General features: G+C 52.9%; 1 protein-coding gene across 5 annotated transcripts in view; it reads left to right on the top strand.

Moving 5' to 3' along the window:
- RUNX1 (RUNX family transcription factor 1) overlaps nucleotides 1–20957 on the top strand; it is a 188018-nt gene that overhangs the window by 122804 nt on the left and 44257 nt on the right. For all 5 annotated transcript variants that reach the window (XM_029082307.1, XM_029082306.1, XM_029082304.1 and 2 more), the window contains one exon: nucleotides 10803–10907. In XM_029082307.1, the coding sequence (XP_028938140.1) occupies nucleotides 10803–10907 (105 nt within the window). The remainder of the gene's footprint in view (nucleotides 1–10802; nucleotides 10908–20957) is intronic.

The raw sequence follows: 20957 nt of genomic DNA, 5'->3' as shown, positions 1-20957 counted from the left end.
GCCAGGAGCCTTGCTCAGGCCCAGAGTTCGAAAAGGGGCATTCATTTATCCCACAGAACCCTCCCATATCACCATCTCTCACCTGATTCCTTCTCCTCCCTCCACCCCACCTGCCGTACTTAACTCCCTATCCTTCCGCATCTTGGATGACTACCTGGTTGCGTTAAACTTTTCCCATCTGCAGGGTGTTTTTTTTCCCTGACCCTGGGTTGTTTTCCATCCTCTGGGAAGTACTTCAGGAGTCTTTCCTAACCTCGATAAGTTTAGGGACGGCGGCAATCCATTCGAAAGGGGAAAACCCGCCAAGGGTTCTAATGGAAAGACAGTGTTTTAAGGCTAAATGCCGATTGTGGAATCGGAAGGGGCTTCGCCCGTGTGACTCCCTAGAGAGTTTATGGGACAGAGACCAGATCTCCATCCACCCTGATTTCCAAAAATGCAGAGGTTCTGTGATGTCGTCACCCCTCGCGGAGCAGTCCTATAATAATGGTGTTGTTTGTCGAGTGCCTACTACGTGTCAAGCACCGTACTAGGTGCTGCGATAGATACAAGATAATCAGGTCGGACCCAGTCCTGTCCCCCACCAGGCTCATCGTCTAAGTAGATAGGAGGGCATGTATCAAATCTCCATTTTACAGATGAGGAAATGGAGGCCCAGAGAAGTGAAGTGACCTGCTCTGGGTCACACAGTAGGCAAATGACCAAGACAGGGTTAGAACCCAGGTCCTCAGACTCCCAAGCCTGTGCTCTTTTTACAGAATCACGCGACTCTTTGGTGAGCTGCAGGTGTCAAACCCTGGGTTGCTCCGTCAGTCATCACATTGACAACGAAATTTACAAACTAGGCTAGTGTAATGATGCTCGGGTTGATTCCAATTGGCTTTCTCTACCACAGAACTATTAGAAGTCTTTTTCCCCCATTTTATTGTTCTTTGCTGGCAGGTTTTAGTCAACAACCTTCTTTGCCACAGACTCCAGCGGACGGATCGTAATAGACCAGGTGGGGTGAGAGGGAAAAGGTGGCCAGTCCTGGGATTCCAAGTCCCGACTGGCTTCCGAAAGATGCGGGCTAAACACGCTCCCCTGGCTGGGGGTCCAGGGAGAGAAATCACACTTCCACTTAGTCCGTGTATATTGCTTTTGGTTTTAAAAAAAAATTCCCCCTTTCACCTAGCAGATAGAACCACACCAGCTCTCGCACCAACGGCTAGGGAAGAAGTGTCTGTCTCTCCTCCTCATTCAGTCAGATGGTCTTCCCGGCGGAAGCCAGGCGGCAGATCCCAAAGGGGAAAGAAGTGATGCCCTGAAACAGTACCCAGTAGAATCTGAATAAGCGATTTCTTGTTTTGTTGTCCGAAGTGGCATGGCCTCGGGGCAAGAGCCCCGGCCTGGGAGTCAGAGGACCCGCGTTCCAGTTCCAGTCCTGCTGCTGACTTGCTGGGGGACCTGGATCGAATCACTTCACTTCTCTGTGCCCCGGTTTTCTCTTCTGTAAAATGGGGATTCAATACCTGTTCTCCCTCCCACTTCGACTTGGAGCCCCATGTGGGACGGGGACTTTGCTTGACCTATTTTATGTCTACCCATAACCCGGAAGAGTGCTTGGCACATAGTAAGTGCTTATCCCATACATTGTCATTATTATGATTATTATTACTACTAATATTACCTGGTGATGCAGGACAGACCGAGGCCATCCTCTCATCGAGAAACTCGGTAGGAAAATCACCATGGGACCGGTGGACTCAAATCTTCCACTGCCCCTCATCTCCTTGGTCAGATTCGTGCATTTTGCGGGTGGAGAGAGAGCCAGTTCCCTTTGGATCCATCAGTCAGGGAGCGGCGAGGAGAGAAATAATGGTCGAGTGACTTTTAGAGCTTTCTGTTCCAAGAGCGGGCATTTTAGGCGTAAACAGACATCCCCGCCAAGCGTCGGCTGGGCCGCCGCTCCTTCAGGTCCAACGGCAATAAATCCAATTTCGGGGGGAGGAGCTAAGGAGAGGCAATAGGTGCCCCCACCAAGCAGCCCAAAACAACAAGAACTCATATTTGCGGGTGGAGGGGAGGAGCCGAGTGTCTGCCTGCTGTGGGTCCTGTTTTCAGTGATCATAAAACAAGTTCAGATCAGCAAGAGGATGTTTGCGAGGAAAGGAGAACCTCACAGTGAGATTACATACTTTCAGAGGCTCGCTTCGCCTTTTAGTGATCTCTCTCCGTGCGTGCCTGCGATATGTGTGCGTGAATGTGCGTGAACGGGCTTGCGTGCGTGTGTATATGCGTGCCCGCGTGCACCTCTCTTCTCCGAGAGGTCGTCACTCAGCTTTTCCCAGGGGGTGGGGAGGGGGATGCCGCACAAATCACAACTGTTAATCTGCAGTCAAAATCAAGTAATTAGCAGAAATTAATAAATTAGCCTCCTGGATTTAATGAGTGACCGAATTTAATAATGGAGTGAATGATTCCAAAGACTCTTGACTTGTCAACTCCCTTGGAGAGGAACAAGAGTTGTAATTCGTGAATACGAGTGCGGGTACAGCAGGTGTACATGAGTGTGTGTGTGTTTCTGTGTATACTTATGTGTGGTAATAATACAAATGATAATAATAATTGTGATATTTGTTAAGCATTTACTATGGTCCAAGAGCTGGGGTAGAGAAAATAGATCAGACACAGTCCCTGGTCCACATGGGGCTCATTGCCTAAAGGGGAGTGAGGACAGGTAAAAGATCCCCATTTTACAGATGAGAAAACTGAGGCATAGAGAAGTTAAGCAAACATGCCCAAGATTGTGCAGCAGGCAGGGGGCAGAGCCAGGATTAGGGCTCATTTCTCCCGACCTCCTGTCACCTCCAGGCCCGTGCTTTTTCCTCCAGGCCCTGGCGCCGTTCGTTCTTTGACCGACGTCTCAGCCTCCCCGGGCACCCTCATCTCCGCCTCCCCGGGCACCCGCCCCGTTCCGAACCGGGCACGGGCCCTTCACAGCTCTATCCGAAGCGAGTTCCCTCCGTCTTCCCCAGTGCCACCCGCCACCAAGGAACCATTCATTTAGGATCCACTTAAGTGGTGCTGGACCTTTTTTTTGTTTTTTCCCCTCGAAGAAGATGATGCAGGCAAATTTCCTGTTTATATTTTAACTTGGGCTAATCCCTGCTTTTACCTTCAGATTTAAGGCGGCCATTAAGAATGCTAGAGCCTTACACATTCCCCTCCCACCGCCCCCTCTCCCCCCCGCATCTCCCCGGGGAGCCGGGGGGTTGGTTTCCACCTTCGGTTAATGGGTGGCTTGCCGCAGGGCCGGGTGGTGTGTGGCTTTAATTGAGTCACTGTGTGCAGACAAAAGAGACCTTCCGGGGCTCCAGGGGAAGGTTGTACGGTAATATGTGCTGGGTGGCTGCACTGGACGTTCAGTGCATGCCTATCGGATGGCTCTCGAGCGATAAGCAGAGGAGACGGGTAGGGCCGGCCCGAGGGGCCGGGGGCCGGGGGCTCCAGCTCCAGGGTTTCTGCAGACAGGAGAGCCCTGAGCCCACCATAGATCGTGTCCCTCTCCTTTTGGGCACCGTCCGGTTCCTTTACGCCATCTCGCCGACCGAGGCGTCCGTCGCTCTGAGGGGTCTTCAGAGTCAGTGTGGGCGGGGGCAGCTTGGGTCCGGGTGTCCGGCATCGTCACCTCTTCCCCCTGGGTGGTAAATCTCTGCGGGCGGGGATCCCGTTCTCTGGTTTCTGTTTTGCTCTGCCCACTGCAGGTGCTCAATAATAATGGTAATGGTGGAGTTTCCTAGACTCTCACTCTGTGCCAAGTGCTGGGGAAGATCCAGTATAAGCAGATCAGATGTGGTTTCTGTCCCAGCCCAAGGGGGAGGGACCACAGGAATTGAATCCCCATTTCACAGACGAGAGATTCGTTCATTCAGTCGTATTTATTGAGCATTTAGCGTGTGCAGAGCACTGTACTGAACGCTCAGGAGAGTAGAGTGCAACAATAAACAGACTTATCCCCTGACTACAACGAGCTTACAGTCTAGAGAGATCTGAGGACCAAGGCAGTTAAGCGATTTGCCCAAGATAACACAGCGGGTAAGGCGGAGATGGGATTAGAGCCCCGGTCCTCGGACTTTCAGGCCCCGCTGCTCCGTAAATACTATTTATCTGATAGATTGTTGGCACTCTTGTGCTTCTCCTTTTGGAGTCCGTGCTCCTTACCCCCAGCTGGGAGTGGCCAAGGAGGAAATAGAAAGTCGTGGGCAGACCCTGAAAGAAACCCACCCAAGGTGAAAAGAAATCAGGCGGTGGGCAAACTGGGCCTAATTGAAAAAAAGAAAATCAGTCCCAGCCAGACTTATCGGCATCTGTGATCCAGCCTCTGGGAGGCTTGAGCTGGGGGGAGAAGCGTCAAGGGCCAGTGACCATTTGTGGGCAAGTCCTTTTAACCTGCCTGCAAGTCTGCCAAAAGCCCAGCACTGTGAGGCAAACTTCTTGTAATGAAACCTCTTTCCAATCAGGATCTCCCTCACTCCGCCCTCACGGCCCCAGATTGCTCCCTCCAGTTCGCTTATACGGAGGCTTTGGTTTGTAAAAGGAAAGCTTCCGGAGAAAATGTAAACCTGCCCGTTCGTTCGGCTGAGGCATTAGCTCTCGCCTCACCAAATGGCCTGCAGGCCTCGGGGGCTGAGATCGCAGACAGAGCGGGAAGGGAAGGAAGGAAGGAAGGAAATTTTCACCTTGGACACTTTGAATCCAGGATCTTCCCAGGAGAGGTGCCTTTCCCCCATTCAAGCCTCCAAACCGCTCACACAAGTAGCAATGTCAGTTGGTATTATTATCATTATTATTATAATTATGTTTGTTAAGCGCTCACTATGTGTCGAGCGCTGTTCTTAAGCATCGGGGTAGCTACAAGATAATCGGGGATGACACAATCCCTGTCCCAGGTGGGGCTCAGAGTCTGATTGGGAGGGAGAACAGTCATTTAGTTTCCATTTTACGGATGAGGAAACTGAGGTCCAGAATAGTAAAGTGACTTGCCCAGGGTCACAGCAGGCAATTGGCAGAGCTGGGATTAGAACCCAGAAGCCCTGACTGTCCCCAGCCTATGCTCTTTCAACTAGACTACGCTGTTCCAGTGAACTGAACTACGCCAGGCTCAGCTCCCAATCCTCAGCAGGTTTGGGACCCCCAGTGATAACACTACAATAGACACCCTATGATCATAATCAGCCTCTCCAGCTTAATAATTATAATTATTATTACTATTATGGTATTTGTTAAGCTCTTACTTCGTGCCAGCCACTGAACTAAGCGCTGGGGTGGATACAAGCAAATCTGTTTGGACACAGTCCCTGTCCCATGAGGGGCTCCCGGTCTCAATCCCCATTTACAGAGAAGGGACCCGAGGCCCAGAGAAGTGAAGTGACTTGCCCAGGGTCACACAGCAGACAAATGGCAGAGTCGGGATTAGAACCCAAGCCCTTCTGACTCCCAGGCTCGTGCTGTATCCAGTAGGCCACACTGCCTCTCTTCCTGGTCCCCAGCAACCACCTCTCCCCAGGATGTGTAAAAAAATTGCAGAGCGAGGCCTTTGTCTGCTCAGCTCCCGCGGCCCTCAGAGACTCACCTCGGCTTTTTCCACCGAAGTCCATTTCTGAGGCTTTTGCTGCCCTCGCAAGCTCTGAGTGAGAATCCAGCATCGGCCCCTTCCCCTGCCTTTCCCGGCATCCCGCCCGGCTGGCTGTGGGAAAGGAAAGCTTCGGAGATAATGAATGGACTCAGTTAAGTTGAAGATACCGACGGTCACCGTTAGCCAGGACCCCAAGACATGCCTCCTCTTGTTCCCCATCCGTGACACCCATAAGTGCTCAGTAGAGTGTTCTGCACTCAGTAAGTGCCCAGTAAATACCAATGAACAAAGTTACGTGAACCTGAATTCATCGCCTGGTCTCCCCCAGACCCTCATCCCCCGGCAGGGCCCCCGTCTCCGCCCAAGAGACCCAGACCCCCACTCTCAAGAGAGAGACCCCCCCCCTCCGTCCCACACCCCGGCTCAAAGTTTATTCCCCGTGGCGAGCGGTCCCCAGAGGGTGGAGGGATGATGGTCACCTCCTTCTCTGCCCACACCGCCACAGCGTGGGCTTAGTGTGTGTTAGCGTGTTCCACACCCTTGACATGACCATTCATCTTCGCCACCGCGCATGGCCGGTTGCTATGACAAGGGTCCGAATCAGCTAACGGCAGGTGGCCAGGTCCACCTCCATCCCGGCTGCTTGCTTAGTCACTTTGCAACGGGTGCCAGCGCGTCTCTCTCTGTTCCATCTCGGGCCCTTCTCCGCTCAGACCTATTCATGTCTTGGGGAGCTAGTTTCCCCTAGCACCCTCCAGTCCTCATCAGGGGCATAGCCACATTAATCCACTGAGACCTGGGTTCTAATGTTAGTCCATCACTTGTCTGCTGTGTGATCTTGGACAAGTCACTTACCTTCCCTGTGACTCAGTTCCCTCATCTGCAGGATAGGGATGCGACATCGGTTGCCGAGTTGAACTTTCCAAGCGCTTAGTACAGTGCTCTGCACACAGTAAGCACTCAATAAATACGATTGAATGAATGAATGAATCTGTTCTCCCTTCTTCTTAGCCTGTGAGCCCTACGTGGGACCTGTTATCTTGTTTCTACCCCAACACTTAATACAGTCCTTGGCGTGTAGTAAATAGTAAGTGCTTAACAAATACCACGATTATTAAAAAAAACAGATCAGATCCAGATCCGCCTCCGGCTTAGTTGTCTCGCAGCTCCATCTCGCTTTACTTTCCCTTGGCCCTGCCTCTTTGGGGGCCGAGGAGAGCAGTTGGGAGAGGCCCTCTCCACCTCCACGCCCACGCACTTAAAATACCAGGACCGTTGGTCATTAGAGAAGGGAACACCGTCGGATCGGGAGCATCCGGGAAAGGGCCCCGCGACGGAGCAGGTCGAGGAGAAGGAAACGGCCCCGTGTCGGTGAGGCCGGCCCGCTTAGCCAGTTCAGCGGAGCTGCCTTCCTGCCCTAAAGGAAGCTGGACCTCTGCTCCTGGGGGGCAGAAAAGCAATGCAGGGGGTGATAGTTTGGGCAGGGGGTGGATGGAGCGTGTGATGAGGGACGGGCGGAGATAAAAGATTGTCCGTATTTTTCTGGACCCAGAGAAGATACGTTTCTCCACGCAAAGGCGAAAGTTGTACCCATTCCGGGTACCGTTTGTGGTCTCTGAAGCTCCCGTGGAAATGTCTGAGAGTGATGGAAGCAACTACGGGATGCTTGTGGCTTCTCCTGCCCACTCAACTCTTGATTATCAATCAGTCAATCAGTCAATGGTATTCAGTGAGCATTTACTTCATGCAGAGCCTAGCCCGGATTATCTGACATGAAGATTATTCAAGGCAGCGACTTTTCAAAATCCCAGCAGCCGTCGAGCGCCTTCTCTTATGCCAGGGCAGTGACCCTTATCCTGCAGCTGTGACTCCCTTTAATCAGGCACTCAATCAATTGATCTCCTCCTCTAGACTGTGAGCTCGTTGTGGGCAGGAATGTGGCCGCTGGTTGCGATAGTGTACTCTTCCAAGCGCTTAATACGGTGCTTCGCACTCAGTAAGGGCCCTAGTAAATATGGTTAAATGAATGAATGGTATGAATTGAGTGCTTATTGTGTGCAGAGCAATGTACTAAATCTTTGGGAGAGTACAATGCAACGAGTTGGTAGACACGTTTCCTGCTTTAGGCTCGCCATCAGCCCGGACGTAGAGAGAACTGGAGTGATGGCCCAGGGTCCCAGCCTCTGGGCCCCTCCCCTCTCCACGTGAGCAGCAAAGTTGGGAAATTTTGGCTTGTAGTTATGTAGTGTCTAAGTGCTTACTGTGACCAAGCACGGGGTTAGATCGAGCGTCTACTATAGTGCCTGGCATATAGTAAGCGCTTAACGAATATCATCATTTTTATTATTATAGTATAAGATAATCAGGTCAGACACAGTTCCCATCTCACGTGGGTTCTCTGAGATCAAGGGAGAGAACACGTATTTATTTAATCCCCATTTTACAGAAGAGGGAACTGAGGCTCAGAGAAGTGGAGTGAACTTGCCCAAGGTCCCGCAGCAGGCAAGTGGCAGAGATGGGATTAGAACCCAGATCCGCTGACTCCCAGGCCCGGGTTCTTTCTTCTCGGCCATACTGCTTCTCGGTTTGTTTATTCAGTCACTGTTTTGGCTCCGTTTTTGACTCTGCTTCTGAGTGAGTTTGAGGCAGAAGTTGTAATGATTTATTAGGCTCTTACTTTGTAGAAAACACTGCACTGTGCCCACTTGTTTCTCTGCGGGCTTCCTCCCCCATGAGGAGGAGTGTTTGCCAGGGAAAGATTAGGTCAGCTGGTTAGGGGGAGAGAAGGCATTTCCCTCTCCCCCCATCATCCGTCCAAGTCTTCTTGAGCCCACCTGCATAATAATGGTACTTATCAAGTGCTTACTATGTGCCAAACACTGTTCTAAGCACCGGGTTAGATGCAAGTTAATCAGGTTGGACACAGTCCATGTCCCACTGGGGACTCACGCTCTTTATCCCCATTTTATGGATGAGGTAATTGAGGCCCAGAGAAGTGAAGTGACTCGCCAAAGGTCACACAGCAGACGTGGAGAAGCCGGGATTAGAACCCAGGTCCTTCTGACTCCCAGGCCCGGGCTCTGCTATCATGGGGGATCCTGCCCCGCTCCCTTTGCCCAGAGTCGCTGGGTCCCCCGCCCCGGGCCTTGGGTGCCGTGGCGCCCCCGTCAGAGGGAGGACGCACATTCCGGGCTAGATTTTCAGCTCTTCGCGCAGGTCTTAAGCTCGGGGAGGTCAGGGATCACGTCTGCTGTCTCCACTGTCTTCTCCCAAGGGCTCTACAACCAGTTAGCTCTCAATAAAATAAATACTACCGACTGACTGACAGATCGATCGATTCTCTCCCCCCATCCCTACGGAGCTCCCCGACGCGGCCGCCGACTCGCTTACCACCCGGAGCCGGCCCCGTGCCAGCGGCCAAGCCAAAACCCCAAGCTGAGGCCTGGATGAAAGACTCGGCCAGCCTCGTGGGACGAAGCCATGGCCGTCCCTGAAAAAGCCCCACAGGGGCAACCAATCTCTGCCGGAGGGTCAGAGAGCATCCTCCCGTGAGCCGCAGCCTTTCTCAACCTCAGACCGACGAGTCCACTTACTTATTTATATTTATTGACTTATTTATTTTTACCAGGGCCCGGCAGGCCCGGGCCTCCCTGGGTGCCTGACATCTCAGACCGAGACGACCAGTCAGCCGGCCGGTATTTTTCCTGGGCAGTGGAGGGGCCGGGCCGTGACTCCGCCGTCGGGATCTCCTCGGAGAGGGGCACCCCCTGGGGAAGCCCGGGACTCCCGAGGTGCCGCGCCGGCTAAAGGGGGGTAAGGTCGAGAGGTCAAACCCAGAGGTCCTGGCGCCAGGTGCGGCCCCAGAGGCATTCTGGAAGATTTCCTCCCGGGCAGCCCCTCTCTCCAAAGGCCTCTCTGTCACCCCGAGTTCAGGGAGTCTGGGAAGACGTGATCTTTCGAGGGCCCCGGGTCTGGAACACTCAGAATAATTTTAAGTGAAGGAATCGTGGGATGGCGGTAACGAAGGTTTCATCCCGCTCGTCTTCCGTGCCGCGCGACGCGATGGTAGTGAGGCCTGCCGCCATCTCGCTGTCAACAGGGTGTTTCATCAGCCACGTCAACCAAGCCCAACTGAACTCCCGAAAGGAGGCAGGACATTCAACTAAGCACCTTGGAGTCCAAATTAAACACCAGGCCCCCTGCCCACGGTGGACTGAGAACAGCCAGACGGATCATCTCTCTGCCGATCGACCGATCTGTGCAGAAACACGCAGTGGGTTGTGGATTGTGCAGGGAGTTGGTTGCAGAGTGCGTGGGTTCAGTGGGGTGACCTGGAATGGCGACGTAAAGGGGAGAAAGGCCCCGGGCACAGGGCACTCCAAAAAGGCAGGTTGGCTGGACCCGGGTGGTCTGGACCAGAGGGGTTGAGGGGGTGAAGAAAGCAGAGGCGGTGAGCCTGCTGGCGGAGAACTCTGAAAGTCACAGATACAAGCGCGTGACTCCACATCTGGTGGAGAGGCCCCGAAGCTGCCCGTTGGAAGCTCTGGGAGAGGACGTTGAGTTAAATAGAAGAATCAAAGCCAAAAATTCTTCAAACCAAACCATAAGAATTATGGTGGTAATTGTTAAGTGCCTTTTATTTGGCAAGCACTGTACCGACTGCTGGGGTATAAACAAGATAATCAGGTTAGGGAACGGTCTGTCTCCCATGTGGGGCCCCCCGTCTAAAGGGGAGGAAGATCAGGTATTGAATACCTGTTTTTCAGATAATAATAATTATATGGCGCTTGTAAAACCCTCACTAGGTGGCAAACGCTGAACTGAACGCTTGGATAGACACAAGATAATCAAGTCAAACATGGTGCCTATCCTACATGGGCGAGAAGAGGGAGAAGGGAGAAGAGGTACTGAATCTCCATTTCACAGATGAGGAAATGGAGTCACAGAGAAGAGTAGTGACTTGTCTGAGTGGTAGCGTCAGGATTAGGACCCACGTCTCCCGACTCCCAGGCTCGTGCCTTTTCCACTAGGCCACGTCGCTTCTCAGGGTCTCCACTCCGGCAGCGTCCAGGCGTGTGGGCCGGGTGGTCTCGATCGGTCCACCCTCCCCTCCCAACCCCGCCACCTAAACAGAGGGAGTGCCGTCACCGTCATAACGCCACAATGCCTTTCTCTCTGCTCGCAGGAAAGAGCTTCACCCTGACCATCACGGTCTTCACCAACCCGCCGCAAGTAGCCACCTACCACCGAGCCATCAAAATCACCGTGGATGGACCTCGAGAGCCCAGAAGTAAGTCGTGCCGGTTCTGATCTCCCGGGGTGCCGTGCTCAAACCTAGCGCCGGGGAGAGAGCGATCGCCGAAGGCTCTCAGGGTGCAGAGGGTCGCTGGCGCAGGATGTTCCGACGACGGGCCGCGTGAGGTGCGTGGAAGGGCAGGCCGGGGCCCCCGGGCGGAAAAGAGGCAGGTCGGCTCCCGTCGGGCTCATAGTGCTTCCTGTCGCGCTCAGACCCCCAGCGGCCCGCTTGGCTGGGGGAAAATCAACAGCTCCTGCTCCGGCTTTGAGCGGTCGGCGGACGGGAGGAGAAAGTATGTCTGCTAGATGGTGCCTGACGGCCCCTGTGTATGGTTTGCTGTACCTCCCGTGGCTTTAGGACTAAAGGAAACAGTAAATGGGGAGAACGGCACTTCAAACCGCCCGCTGGAATTTACTCCACGGACCCCTGGGTTCCCGGGCAGTTATTCTCGCCAAATGGAATCTGGGGGCCGGAGGAGAGGCCACGGCTGGGGCCAGGGGGAGGAGATGAACGATCGGCCCTCTCCGGGGAGAGACCCACACGCATTTCTCACAAGCCCGGCGTCCGAGGGAAAACCCCCGAGCTGAGGTGAAGTCGGTAGCCGGGGCCACTCACCTCTTTCTGTCGGCCGTGAGGTGTGGATCGACCCACACTGTTAATTTTAGGCCGGAGAGTGGACGGTCGTAGCACATTTTCGAGATAGAAGCGAGAGCCGAGGTTGTCCCTTTCGTCCAGCCCACCCCCACCCGCTGTTTATTTCCCAAAACTCTACCCCGGGGATCAGGACCTCCAGATCTGCCCGGGCCGCTCGCCCTTCCGGAAAGATCCGTCTCCGGGCTTAGAAGTTAGAAGGTCTGCCATATTTGCTTACTGTGGCTCATCTCCCCTACCAGCCCACAACAGTATAGGAAGGTTTTCTGGGAAATTCCGTATGTGAGGAAATTCACGCATCCAGTCCCGAGAACCCCATTCTCAGAAAGTAGAGAGAGCACGTCTCTCTGTGCCGAGTAATATCGACGTGGTGTCAGAGAGACTTTCCCCCGGTAGCTTGAAAGATGACATGAGATATTTGAGGGGCCCTTTTTCCAAATGAAACAATTCTCACCGCAATGAAGCAGCATGGCTTAGTGGCAGGAGCACGGGCTTGGGAGTCAGAGGAGGTGGGTTCTAATCCCAACTCTGCCACTTGTCTGCTGTGTGACCTGGGGCAAATCGCTTAACTTCTCTATGCCTCAGTTACCTCCTCTGTAAAATGGGGATTAAGACTGTGAGCCCCACATGGGACAACCTGATGACCTTGTATCTATCACTGTAGAACAGTGCGTAGCACATAGTAAGCGCTTAACAAGTACCATTATTATTATTATTATTATTATTATTATTATTATTTAGCTTCCTTGTGCCTCAGTTTCCTCAATTATAAAATGGGGATTAAATACCTCTTCCCCCTCCTAGTAAGACTGTGACCCTCAGGCGAGACAGGGACTGTGTCCCTCCCGATTAACTTGTAGCTACTCCAGCGTTTAGAACAGTGCTTGACACATAATAAGTGCTTTACAGATGTAACAATAATAATATGAAGTAATAGTAATTATTGAATTAAATTCATTTATTGAATCCCTACTGCATACAGTCTACTCTATTAAGTGCTTGGGAAGGTACAGCAGAAGCCCCAGACATGTGCTTTGCCAAAAATAATAATAATAATTTAAAAAACACTTACTAAGTGCCAAACACTTACTGGACACCGGGGTAGGTACCAGATCATCAGATCAGACGTAGTCTCTGTCCCCCATAGGGCTAACAGTCCAAAAGGGAGGGAGAACAGCTCTCTGATCTCCATTTTACAAGAAACTTTTACACTCCAACAGGTGCTGGAACACGGCACTTCATGCCAATCGAGAGGGTAAAACGTTTTGACTGTCTGCAGTCAGGCAGTCAGCAGGTATTTTCGGAGCACCTAGGGGGCTCGGGGCCCATGTTAGAGAGCAGATTTGGTCTCTGCTTTCAAGGCGCTCCCTGCCCATTAGTGAGATAAACCAGACCAGTATATGTTATCCACGTAAATTCAGACAAATCCATACAATAATTAGAAGGGGAAGTGGAAATGGGAGGAAGTCGATACTGGGTCAAGCTGGGGAGCTGGAAGGGAGGCGGAGTGATAATAATGATCACTGTGGCAGTCGGTACACATTTATAAGTGCCAAGTACTGTACTGAGGGCAGTGGATAATGCAAGATAATCAGTTTGAAAGCAGTCCCGGTCCCGCATCAATCCGTCAATCAGTCGGAGGTGTTTATTGAGGGCCTAATGTGTGCAGAGCACTTTACTTCGAGCTTGGGAGGGGTACATCGGGGAAGACTTCCCGGAGGACGAGTTGGCATCGAGCGAATCGGTCAATCCGTGGTATTTATTGAGCACTCACTGTGTGCCGGCCACTCTACTAGGCACTTGGGAGAGAACGAGACAGTTGATAGGTTCCCTGCCCACAAGGAGTCCCCATTCTAGAGCCACGAGGTGGATGGAGGAAGGAAGGGAATGAGGATTAGCCGTGAGGAGCGGAGAGACCGTTTCTTGTGAGAAGGAGGCCCAGGCGGGGATTGAAGCGAGGTTGGAGAGGGAGGAGCGTAAGGGCCGAGCGGGAGAGGCTCCCGGCAGCTTGGCAGAACTCGCCGTCGCGGGATGAGCGGATCACACACCTGATCTCTCCAAGTGCTTCTCAGAACCATTAGCGTAACCCAACGGCAACGGCCCAGAAGCGGAGTGGGTGTCCCCACCTGACCCGTCCGGGCACCAGGCCCGGCCCTCTGGAGAGAGACGGTCCCGGTGATGTCATAGCCCAAAGTCTGTTTTGTCAAGTCGCCCTCGCATCCAGGACGGGGAGAAATTTAATTAAAAATTCAAAAGGTGAATAAAGCAAATATTGACAATTTCTGAGGACAGCTCCTTCCCCTCAGGTTCAAACAGCCTCACTTTATTTGTGCTGGGCCTGGCCTGAATTCACCAGAGGGGCCTGGAGTCCAGTCCTCTGTATTCCAGGGGACTGGAGCTGGGGAAGAGGAAGACTGCCTCTCGGGGAAGTCTCCCCCGTCCCCCGAGATCCCGGTCATCGATGCCTCCTCGGCACCCGAACTCTGCCTCGGCGCCGGGCCCGGCAGCCCCGCGTCGGCCGGAAACGGTTTGACCCGGCCCGGGCGACCCCCGCCTAGCCGCCCGGCCGGACTTGTCCTCCCGCTCTTTCCGGGCCCTCTCCTGGAGAAGGCCAGAGCTCTGGTGATTCCCGTCAGATTGACGTGGCCCTAGGCCCGGCCCTCCCGAAAAGAACCCCAGCCCCATTGTTAACCCCCCCGATGGGTAGGCCACCATTACTGCCAGAACAGCAGCCCCGGTGATGGGGGAGTTCAGAGGCAGGCCGGGTTCCCGAGGCCCCTCCGAGCCGACCGACCGTGGCATGGGTCGGGCCCTTGTGGGCCCGCTTTCATCCATCTCCAACGGTTCCGGGACCCGGGGCCGGCTTTAGGGATCCTGGGCAAGTCGTCCCGCCTCTCCCCACCCCCGGGCGGAGACGGGACGATGGGGTTCCACGGCGACGGAATCCCGATCTGCCCCCCCGACGCCCAGGTGTCCGGCCCAAGCGGGGTGGAAACATTTTATTTCTCCCAGAATATATAACGAGCGACCTTGGGTATGCGCGGGTAGCACTAGAAGAATCAATAGAAAAAATAAATAACCACAGGAATGCTAAATAATTCAAGGGTCCAGTGAATAAGTATATACAACATAACGTCTTCGGGAGAGTAGGCCACAAATTTCCGTTTCAATTATGTAGGAAGCTTTCTTTAACCTTATTTAAATAGTACTTAAAGTGGGTCTATATGAATGCCGTATAAACGAAGGTGTATTTAATACATATACACAGACTCTTCTCCGTGATAGAGTCATTCGGGAACTTACGGTGGCACCCTGCTTCGCCTCTTACCACATGAACATCACGCCAGAATACCGTAGTGGATTTCTTCCCGGGGACACAAAGCCCCTTCCTGTGCCATCCCAGGGTCGTTATCACCAGCAGTACGGCAAGTTCCTGCTGCGTGCAGAGTAATGAACCGGTCAAAAACAGTCAGAGACACCATCCCTGCCTGCGGGGAGTTTACTGTCTCACAGGAAGGCAGGAGACTTAGGTGGGTGGATATTCCCTGATTAAAAGTGCAAAAAGAGACATAAAAAATGGCACAGGGGAATAGAGAAATCAAGAGCAATCCAGTGGGCAGCTTCATGAGCCACAGAGGTGACTTAGGGAGGTGATATGTGCAAAGAGGGAAGAGGAGGAATCTGGAAAAGGCTCCCAGAAGGAGATGACAGGACAGTTTGCGGGTGGCGGAGCTGACCTGGCCTGTGGAGGAAGAATCGAGAGAGAGGGACAGTTAAGAGGCGAGCCGCAACCTAGCCAACTTCTCCAACTGCATTTCTCCTAGTAAGGGAAAACCGGTTTATTTTGCCTTTTGGACGCTTAATCCGTCTACACCCCCCCCCGTGCACCCCACCCCTTCGCCTTTCAGGGGTGTGGTCTTCAGTTACCTGGGGAGAGTTCCCGGACAAAATGCTGTCACCTGGTTACCGTGGTGTTGTCTTGGTCTCCGGGGCGCTGGCTTGAGCCCGTGTTTACCTAGTCTGGGTCTGATGGTTGTTCACCTCTGAAAGTCTCCCTGGGGAAAAGTTCCTATCGGGACAGGTCTGGTCAGCTGACTTGTAAAAGTTCCCAAACCCTCCATTCCAGCAAGGCCGTGGAGAGCTCCCTTGATGTTGCCTCCTCGGAGCACGGGGGCGGAGGGGAGTGTGTATACGTACCCCCTGGGTATACACATGGCCTGTTGTTCGACATACCCTCCTGGTTGGTCACTAAGCCAAAGGCCTCCAAAAACACGCTCCCTAGCATTCATTCCGCACTTTCAAACTATTTCTCCACCGGGAGACGTCGGCCTTCCATTTTTCATTGAAAAACTCACCTCGGACTCATAAAACACGATTGTTTACCTTAGATGCTTTGCTCCTGGGAGAAAGCCATTAGCCATAACAGACTGCAACGAGCTGTGCCTCATAAAAAGGAAAAATGAGGAAATGCAGAAGAAATATGCACTCTGTTCTATGAGCTGTCGTGACCAGGGTCTTTTGACCTAGCTTGAAATTCCTACTTCCCTCCTCTCTCTCCCTGGTTCTTTTTCTTTTAATGTGCTACTTTGTTCTTTAAATGTGCACAGTGGAAGGGAAGGGGTCAGGAAGAAATTTAAGAGGGCTTGAAGCTTAAGGCTGATCTGTCAGGTTCTGCGTTCGGTTTGACCAACGTCAATCCGCTGACAGATTGTAGGATGTGCTCACCCCGTGACCTTTCCCGAGGTTTTTTTGATTTTCAGTCAGCCCTGACTGGGTGCGGAGCACTGTACTGAGTACTGGGCAGAAATATACAGGTGAAAATTGGACACGGTCCCTGGCCCTTCCTCACAGACCGCACCTCCTGCGTTCAAAACTCCCCAAGTGACCCAAGAGTCAGAGGACCTGGCTTCCAGTCTTCACTCTGCTGCTTGACCGCTGGGTGACCTTGGGCAAGTCACTTGATTCCTTGGGGGCCTCAGTTCCCTTCTTTGCAAAATGGGGATGAGATACCTTTCGCCCTCCCGCTTAGACTCAGCCCTCTGTGATAACTGCATCCGACTGGATAAACTTGTATCTACCCCAGCACTTAGAACAGTGCTGAACACGTAGTAAGCGCTTATTATTAATTAATTATTCTGCTATATGGAATATATTTGGGGCCGAGACAGGCCAGCAAAGGTAAAAAGCCTTTTGGGCCCCAAAGAGAAAGTTTTTTTGCTAGGTAAATTGGGTTAATCCACTCTCACTCCCTCAGCCCCTATAAAGACAGCGAATGGGAACTCATGGGTTTGGGGTAGCCACAGGTTGGCTGGACTCATTCCTTTTCATCTTGGGCACACGGGCGGGGTTTTTTTCCGATCTTTCCCCTTGGGAATGTCACCTTGATTTTCCTTCCCTTCGACCAGTCCTTATCAACAGGTCTGCACTGAGCAACTCTAAAGGCCGAGCCTTGGTTCTTGGTACTGTTTATTGAGCGCTTACTATGTGCAGAGCACTGTACTAAACACTTGGGAGAATTAGCAGGCACGTTCCCTGCCCGTCACGAGCTTACAGTCTAGAAGGGGAGGCAGAAGGTAGATGTATATGCATACGCATATATATATATGTGTTTGTATATGTATGTACATATATGCATGTAGACACTCATGTCCCTACGTGACACACACATAGAATGCCTGAAATAGGCTGCTTCCAAGAGCTTAGTACAAGGCTCTGAATGCTGTAGGTGCTCAGTAAATAGCAGTGATTCGTCCCTCCCCCAACACCCCAAGGATCAGAAAACAGGACCAGAGCATTCCTTGGATTGCCTGCAGCCCTGAACTCTCAAGAGGAGGAAGTTACAAAATGATGAAGTGCCATACTCTCACATCGAAGTTCCCAAATGAACACTTGTCTTTTCCTCTCTCTGTTTCCTGCTTAATCTTGTGTGAGTGTGTGTACAAACAGGAGAATCACAACCCCTCTTGATAGGGTGGATCAGATCTCACTCTTCAGGCTTGAAGGAGAGTGGATGAAGTGAAGAGAAGAAATCTTCGTGGAGGCAGCAGGTTGGCGAGGACCGAGGTGTCCTGTGGGGGAGTTTTGAGGAAGTGATTGAGGCAGGAGGGTAGAATCGTGGCTTGACTCCAGGTTCCGAACAACTGCTTATCAGATTCCTTCATTTACCGCTCGATAGGCGCCGAAGATATTTGACCAACTTTGGAACTCTCGGGGGCTGCGGAGGGAGCTTCCATTTCCTCCGGCAGCCTTGAAAGCTCCCTGGCTAATGTGGGGAGGAGGCGGAGAATCAGGTAGTACTGAGGAGAACTCATCCCTTGTGCAGCGGTTGAGATCAAGCCTGACCAGGGTCCCGGGAACAGTCCCGGAGCAAATCGCTCGAGAGGCCTTTCCCGGAGAGCTCTGCCATCCTCGGGCTCACCCCCACACCGTGATCTAGTCCAAATCTTGGCTCCTTTTCATTTCTGAATCTGGCGTGATTGTGCTGCTCTAACAGCATTCAGCCGACCCGGGCCCTCCTCCCTTCCATGGAATCCTCCCCCCCACCCCGAACCCTTCCCCCTACACAGACACTGACCCTAACCTGGAGCGAGGAACAAATCCATCATCCGGAAAGTCAGGAACCTCTGGATGGCAGAGTTTCTCTCTAATAATAATTGTGGCATTTGTTAAGTGCTTACCGTGAGCCAAGTGCTATAAAAACGCTGGGTTAGATACAAGATCATCCGGCCGGATACGGTCCCTGTCCCCCATGGGGCTCAAGGTCTAAAACGGAGGAAGAACAGCGTGGCCGAGCAGATAGATCAAGGGCCTGGGAGTCAGAAGGAACAGGGTTCTGATCCCAGCTTTGTCGCTTGTCTGCTGTGTGACCTCGGACAAGTCACTTCACTTCTCCAGGCCTCAGTTACCTCATCTGTAAAATGGATAATAAGACTGTGAGCACCATGTGGGATAGAGACTGTGTCCAACCGGATAAGCTTGTATCTACCCCAGTGCTCAGTACAGTGCCTGACACATAGTAAGTGCTTAACATACCATAAAAAAAAAGAGGTATCAAATCCCCCTTTACAGATGAAGAAGCTGACGCCCAGAAAAGTGAAGGGACTTGCCTAAGGTCATGCAGCAGGCAAGTGATGGGGGGGATTCATTCATTCAATAGTATTTATTGAGCGCTTACTATGTGCAGAGCACTGTACTAAGCGCTTGGGATGAACAGGTCGGCAACAGATAGAGACAGTCCCTGCCGTTTGACGGGCTTACAGTCTAATCGGGGGAGACGGACAGACAAGAACAATGGCACTAAACAGCGTCAAGGGGAAGAACATCTCGTAAAAACAATGGCAACTAAATAGAATCGAGGCGATGTACAATTCATTAACAAAATAAATAGGGTAACGAAAATATATACAGTTGAGCGGACGAGTACAGTGCTGTGGGGATGGGAAGGGAGAGGTGGAGGAGCAGAGGGAAAAGGGGAAAATGAGGCTTTAGCTGCGGAGAGGTAAAGGGGGGATGGCAGAGGGAGTAGAGGGGGAAGAGGAGCTCAATCTGGGAAGGCCTCTTGGAGGAGGTGATTTTTAAGTAAGGTTTTGAAGAGGGAAAGAGAATCAGTTTGGCGGAGGTGAGGAGGGAGGGCGTTCCAGGACCGCGGGAGGACGTGACCCGGGGGTCGACGGCGGGATAGGCGAGACCGAGGGACGGCGAGGAGGTGGGCGGCAGAGGAGCGGAGCTTGCGGGGTGGGCGGTAGAAAGAGAGAAGGGAGGAGAGGTAGGAAGGGGCAAGGTGATGGAGAGCCTCGAAGCCTAGAGTGAGGAGTTTTTGTTTGGAGCGGAGGTCGATAGGCAACCACTGGAGTTGTTTAAGAAGGGGAGTGACATGCCCAGATCGTTTCTGCAGGAAGATGAGCCGGGCAGCGGAGTGAAGAATAGACCGGAGCGGGGCGAGAGAGGAGGAAGGGAGGTCAGAGAGAAGGCTGACACAGTAGTCTAGCCGGGATATAACGAGAGCCCGTAATAGTAAGGTAGCCGTTTGGGTGGAGAGGAAAGGGCGGATCCTGGCGATATTGTAGAGGTGAAACCGGCAGGTCTTGGTAACGGATAGGATGTGTGGGGTGAACGAGAGGGACAAGTCAAGGATGACACCGAGATTGCGGGCCTGCGGGACGGGAAGGATGGTCGTGCATCCCACGGTGATGGAGAAGTCTGGGAGCGGACCGGGCTTGGGAGGGAAGATGAGGAGCTCAGTCTTGCTCATGTTGAGTTTTAGGTGGCGGGCCGACATCCAGGTGGAGACGTCCCGGAGGCGGGAGGAGATGCGAGCCTGAAGGGAGGGGGAGAGGACAGGGGCGGAGATGTAGATCTGCGTGTCATCTGCGTAGAGATGGTAGTCAAAGCCGTGAGAGCGGATGAGTTCACCGAGGGAGTGAGTGTAAATGGAGAACAGAAGAGGGCCAAGAACTGACCCTTGAGGAACTCCAACAGTTAAAGGATGGGAGGGGGAGGAGGCTCCGGCGTAGGAGACCGAGAATGATCGGCCAGAGAGGTGAGAGGAGAACCAGGAGAGGACAGAGTCCGTGAAGCCAAGGTGAGATAATGTATGGAGGAGGAGGGGATGGTCGACAGTGTCAAAGGCAGCAGAGAGGTCAAGGAGGATCAGAATGGAGTAGGAGCCATTGGATTTGGCAAGAAGGAGGTCACGGGTGACCTTAGAGAGAGCAGTCTCGGTAGAGTGGAGGGGACGGAAGCCAGATTGGAGGGGGTCTAGGAGAGAATGGGAGTTAAGGAATTCTAGGCATCGATTGTAGACGACTCGTTCTAAGATTTTGGAAAGGAAGGGTAGTAGGGAGATAGGACGATAACTGGAGGGGGAAGTGGGGTCAAGAGCGGGTTTTTTTAGGATGGGGGAGACGTGGGCATGTTTGAAGGCAGAGGGGAAGGAGCCCTTGGAGATTGAGTGGTTAAAAATAGACGTTAAGGAAGGGAGGAGGGCAGGGGCGATGGTTTTAAGAAGGTGAGAGGGAATGGGGTCCGAGGCGCAGGTGGAGGGGGTGGCACTTGCGAGGAGGGAGGAGATCTCCTCTGAGGATACTGCAGGGAAGGATGGGAAAGTAGGGGAGGGGGTTGCTGGGGGGGAGGGGAGAGGCGGAGGGGTGACTTTGGGGAGCTCAGACCTGATCGTGTTGATTTTCGTGAGGAAATAGGTGGCCAGATCATTAGGGGTGAGAGATGGGGGAGGGGGAGGAACAGGGGGCCTAAGGAGAGAGTTAGAACCCAGGTCCTCTAACTCCCAGCCCCATGCTCTTTCATTAAGCCACATGGCATCCTGGCCCAGCTGACTCAACTGCTGATGCTCAGGGGGAGGGGGACGTGGCCTGTGCCCGTCCCACGGGCTCACCT

The sequence above is a fragment of the Ornithorhynchus anatinus genome, chromosome 17, assembly GCF_004115215.2.
Source record: "Ornithorhynchus anatinus isolate Pmale09 chromosome 17, mOrnAna1.pri.v4, whole genome shotgun sequence".
In the NCBI taxonomy this organism is placed as follows: Eukaryota; Metazoa; Chordata; class Mammalia; order Monotremata; family Ornithorhynchidae; genus Ornithorhynchus; species Ornithorhynchus anatinus.
This window is presented reverse-complemented; position numbering and strand designations above follow the sequence as displayed.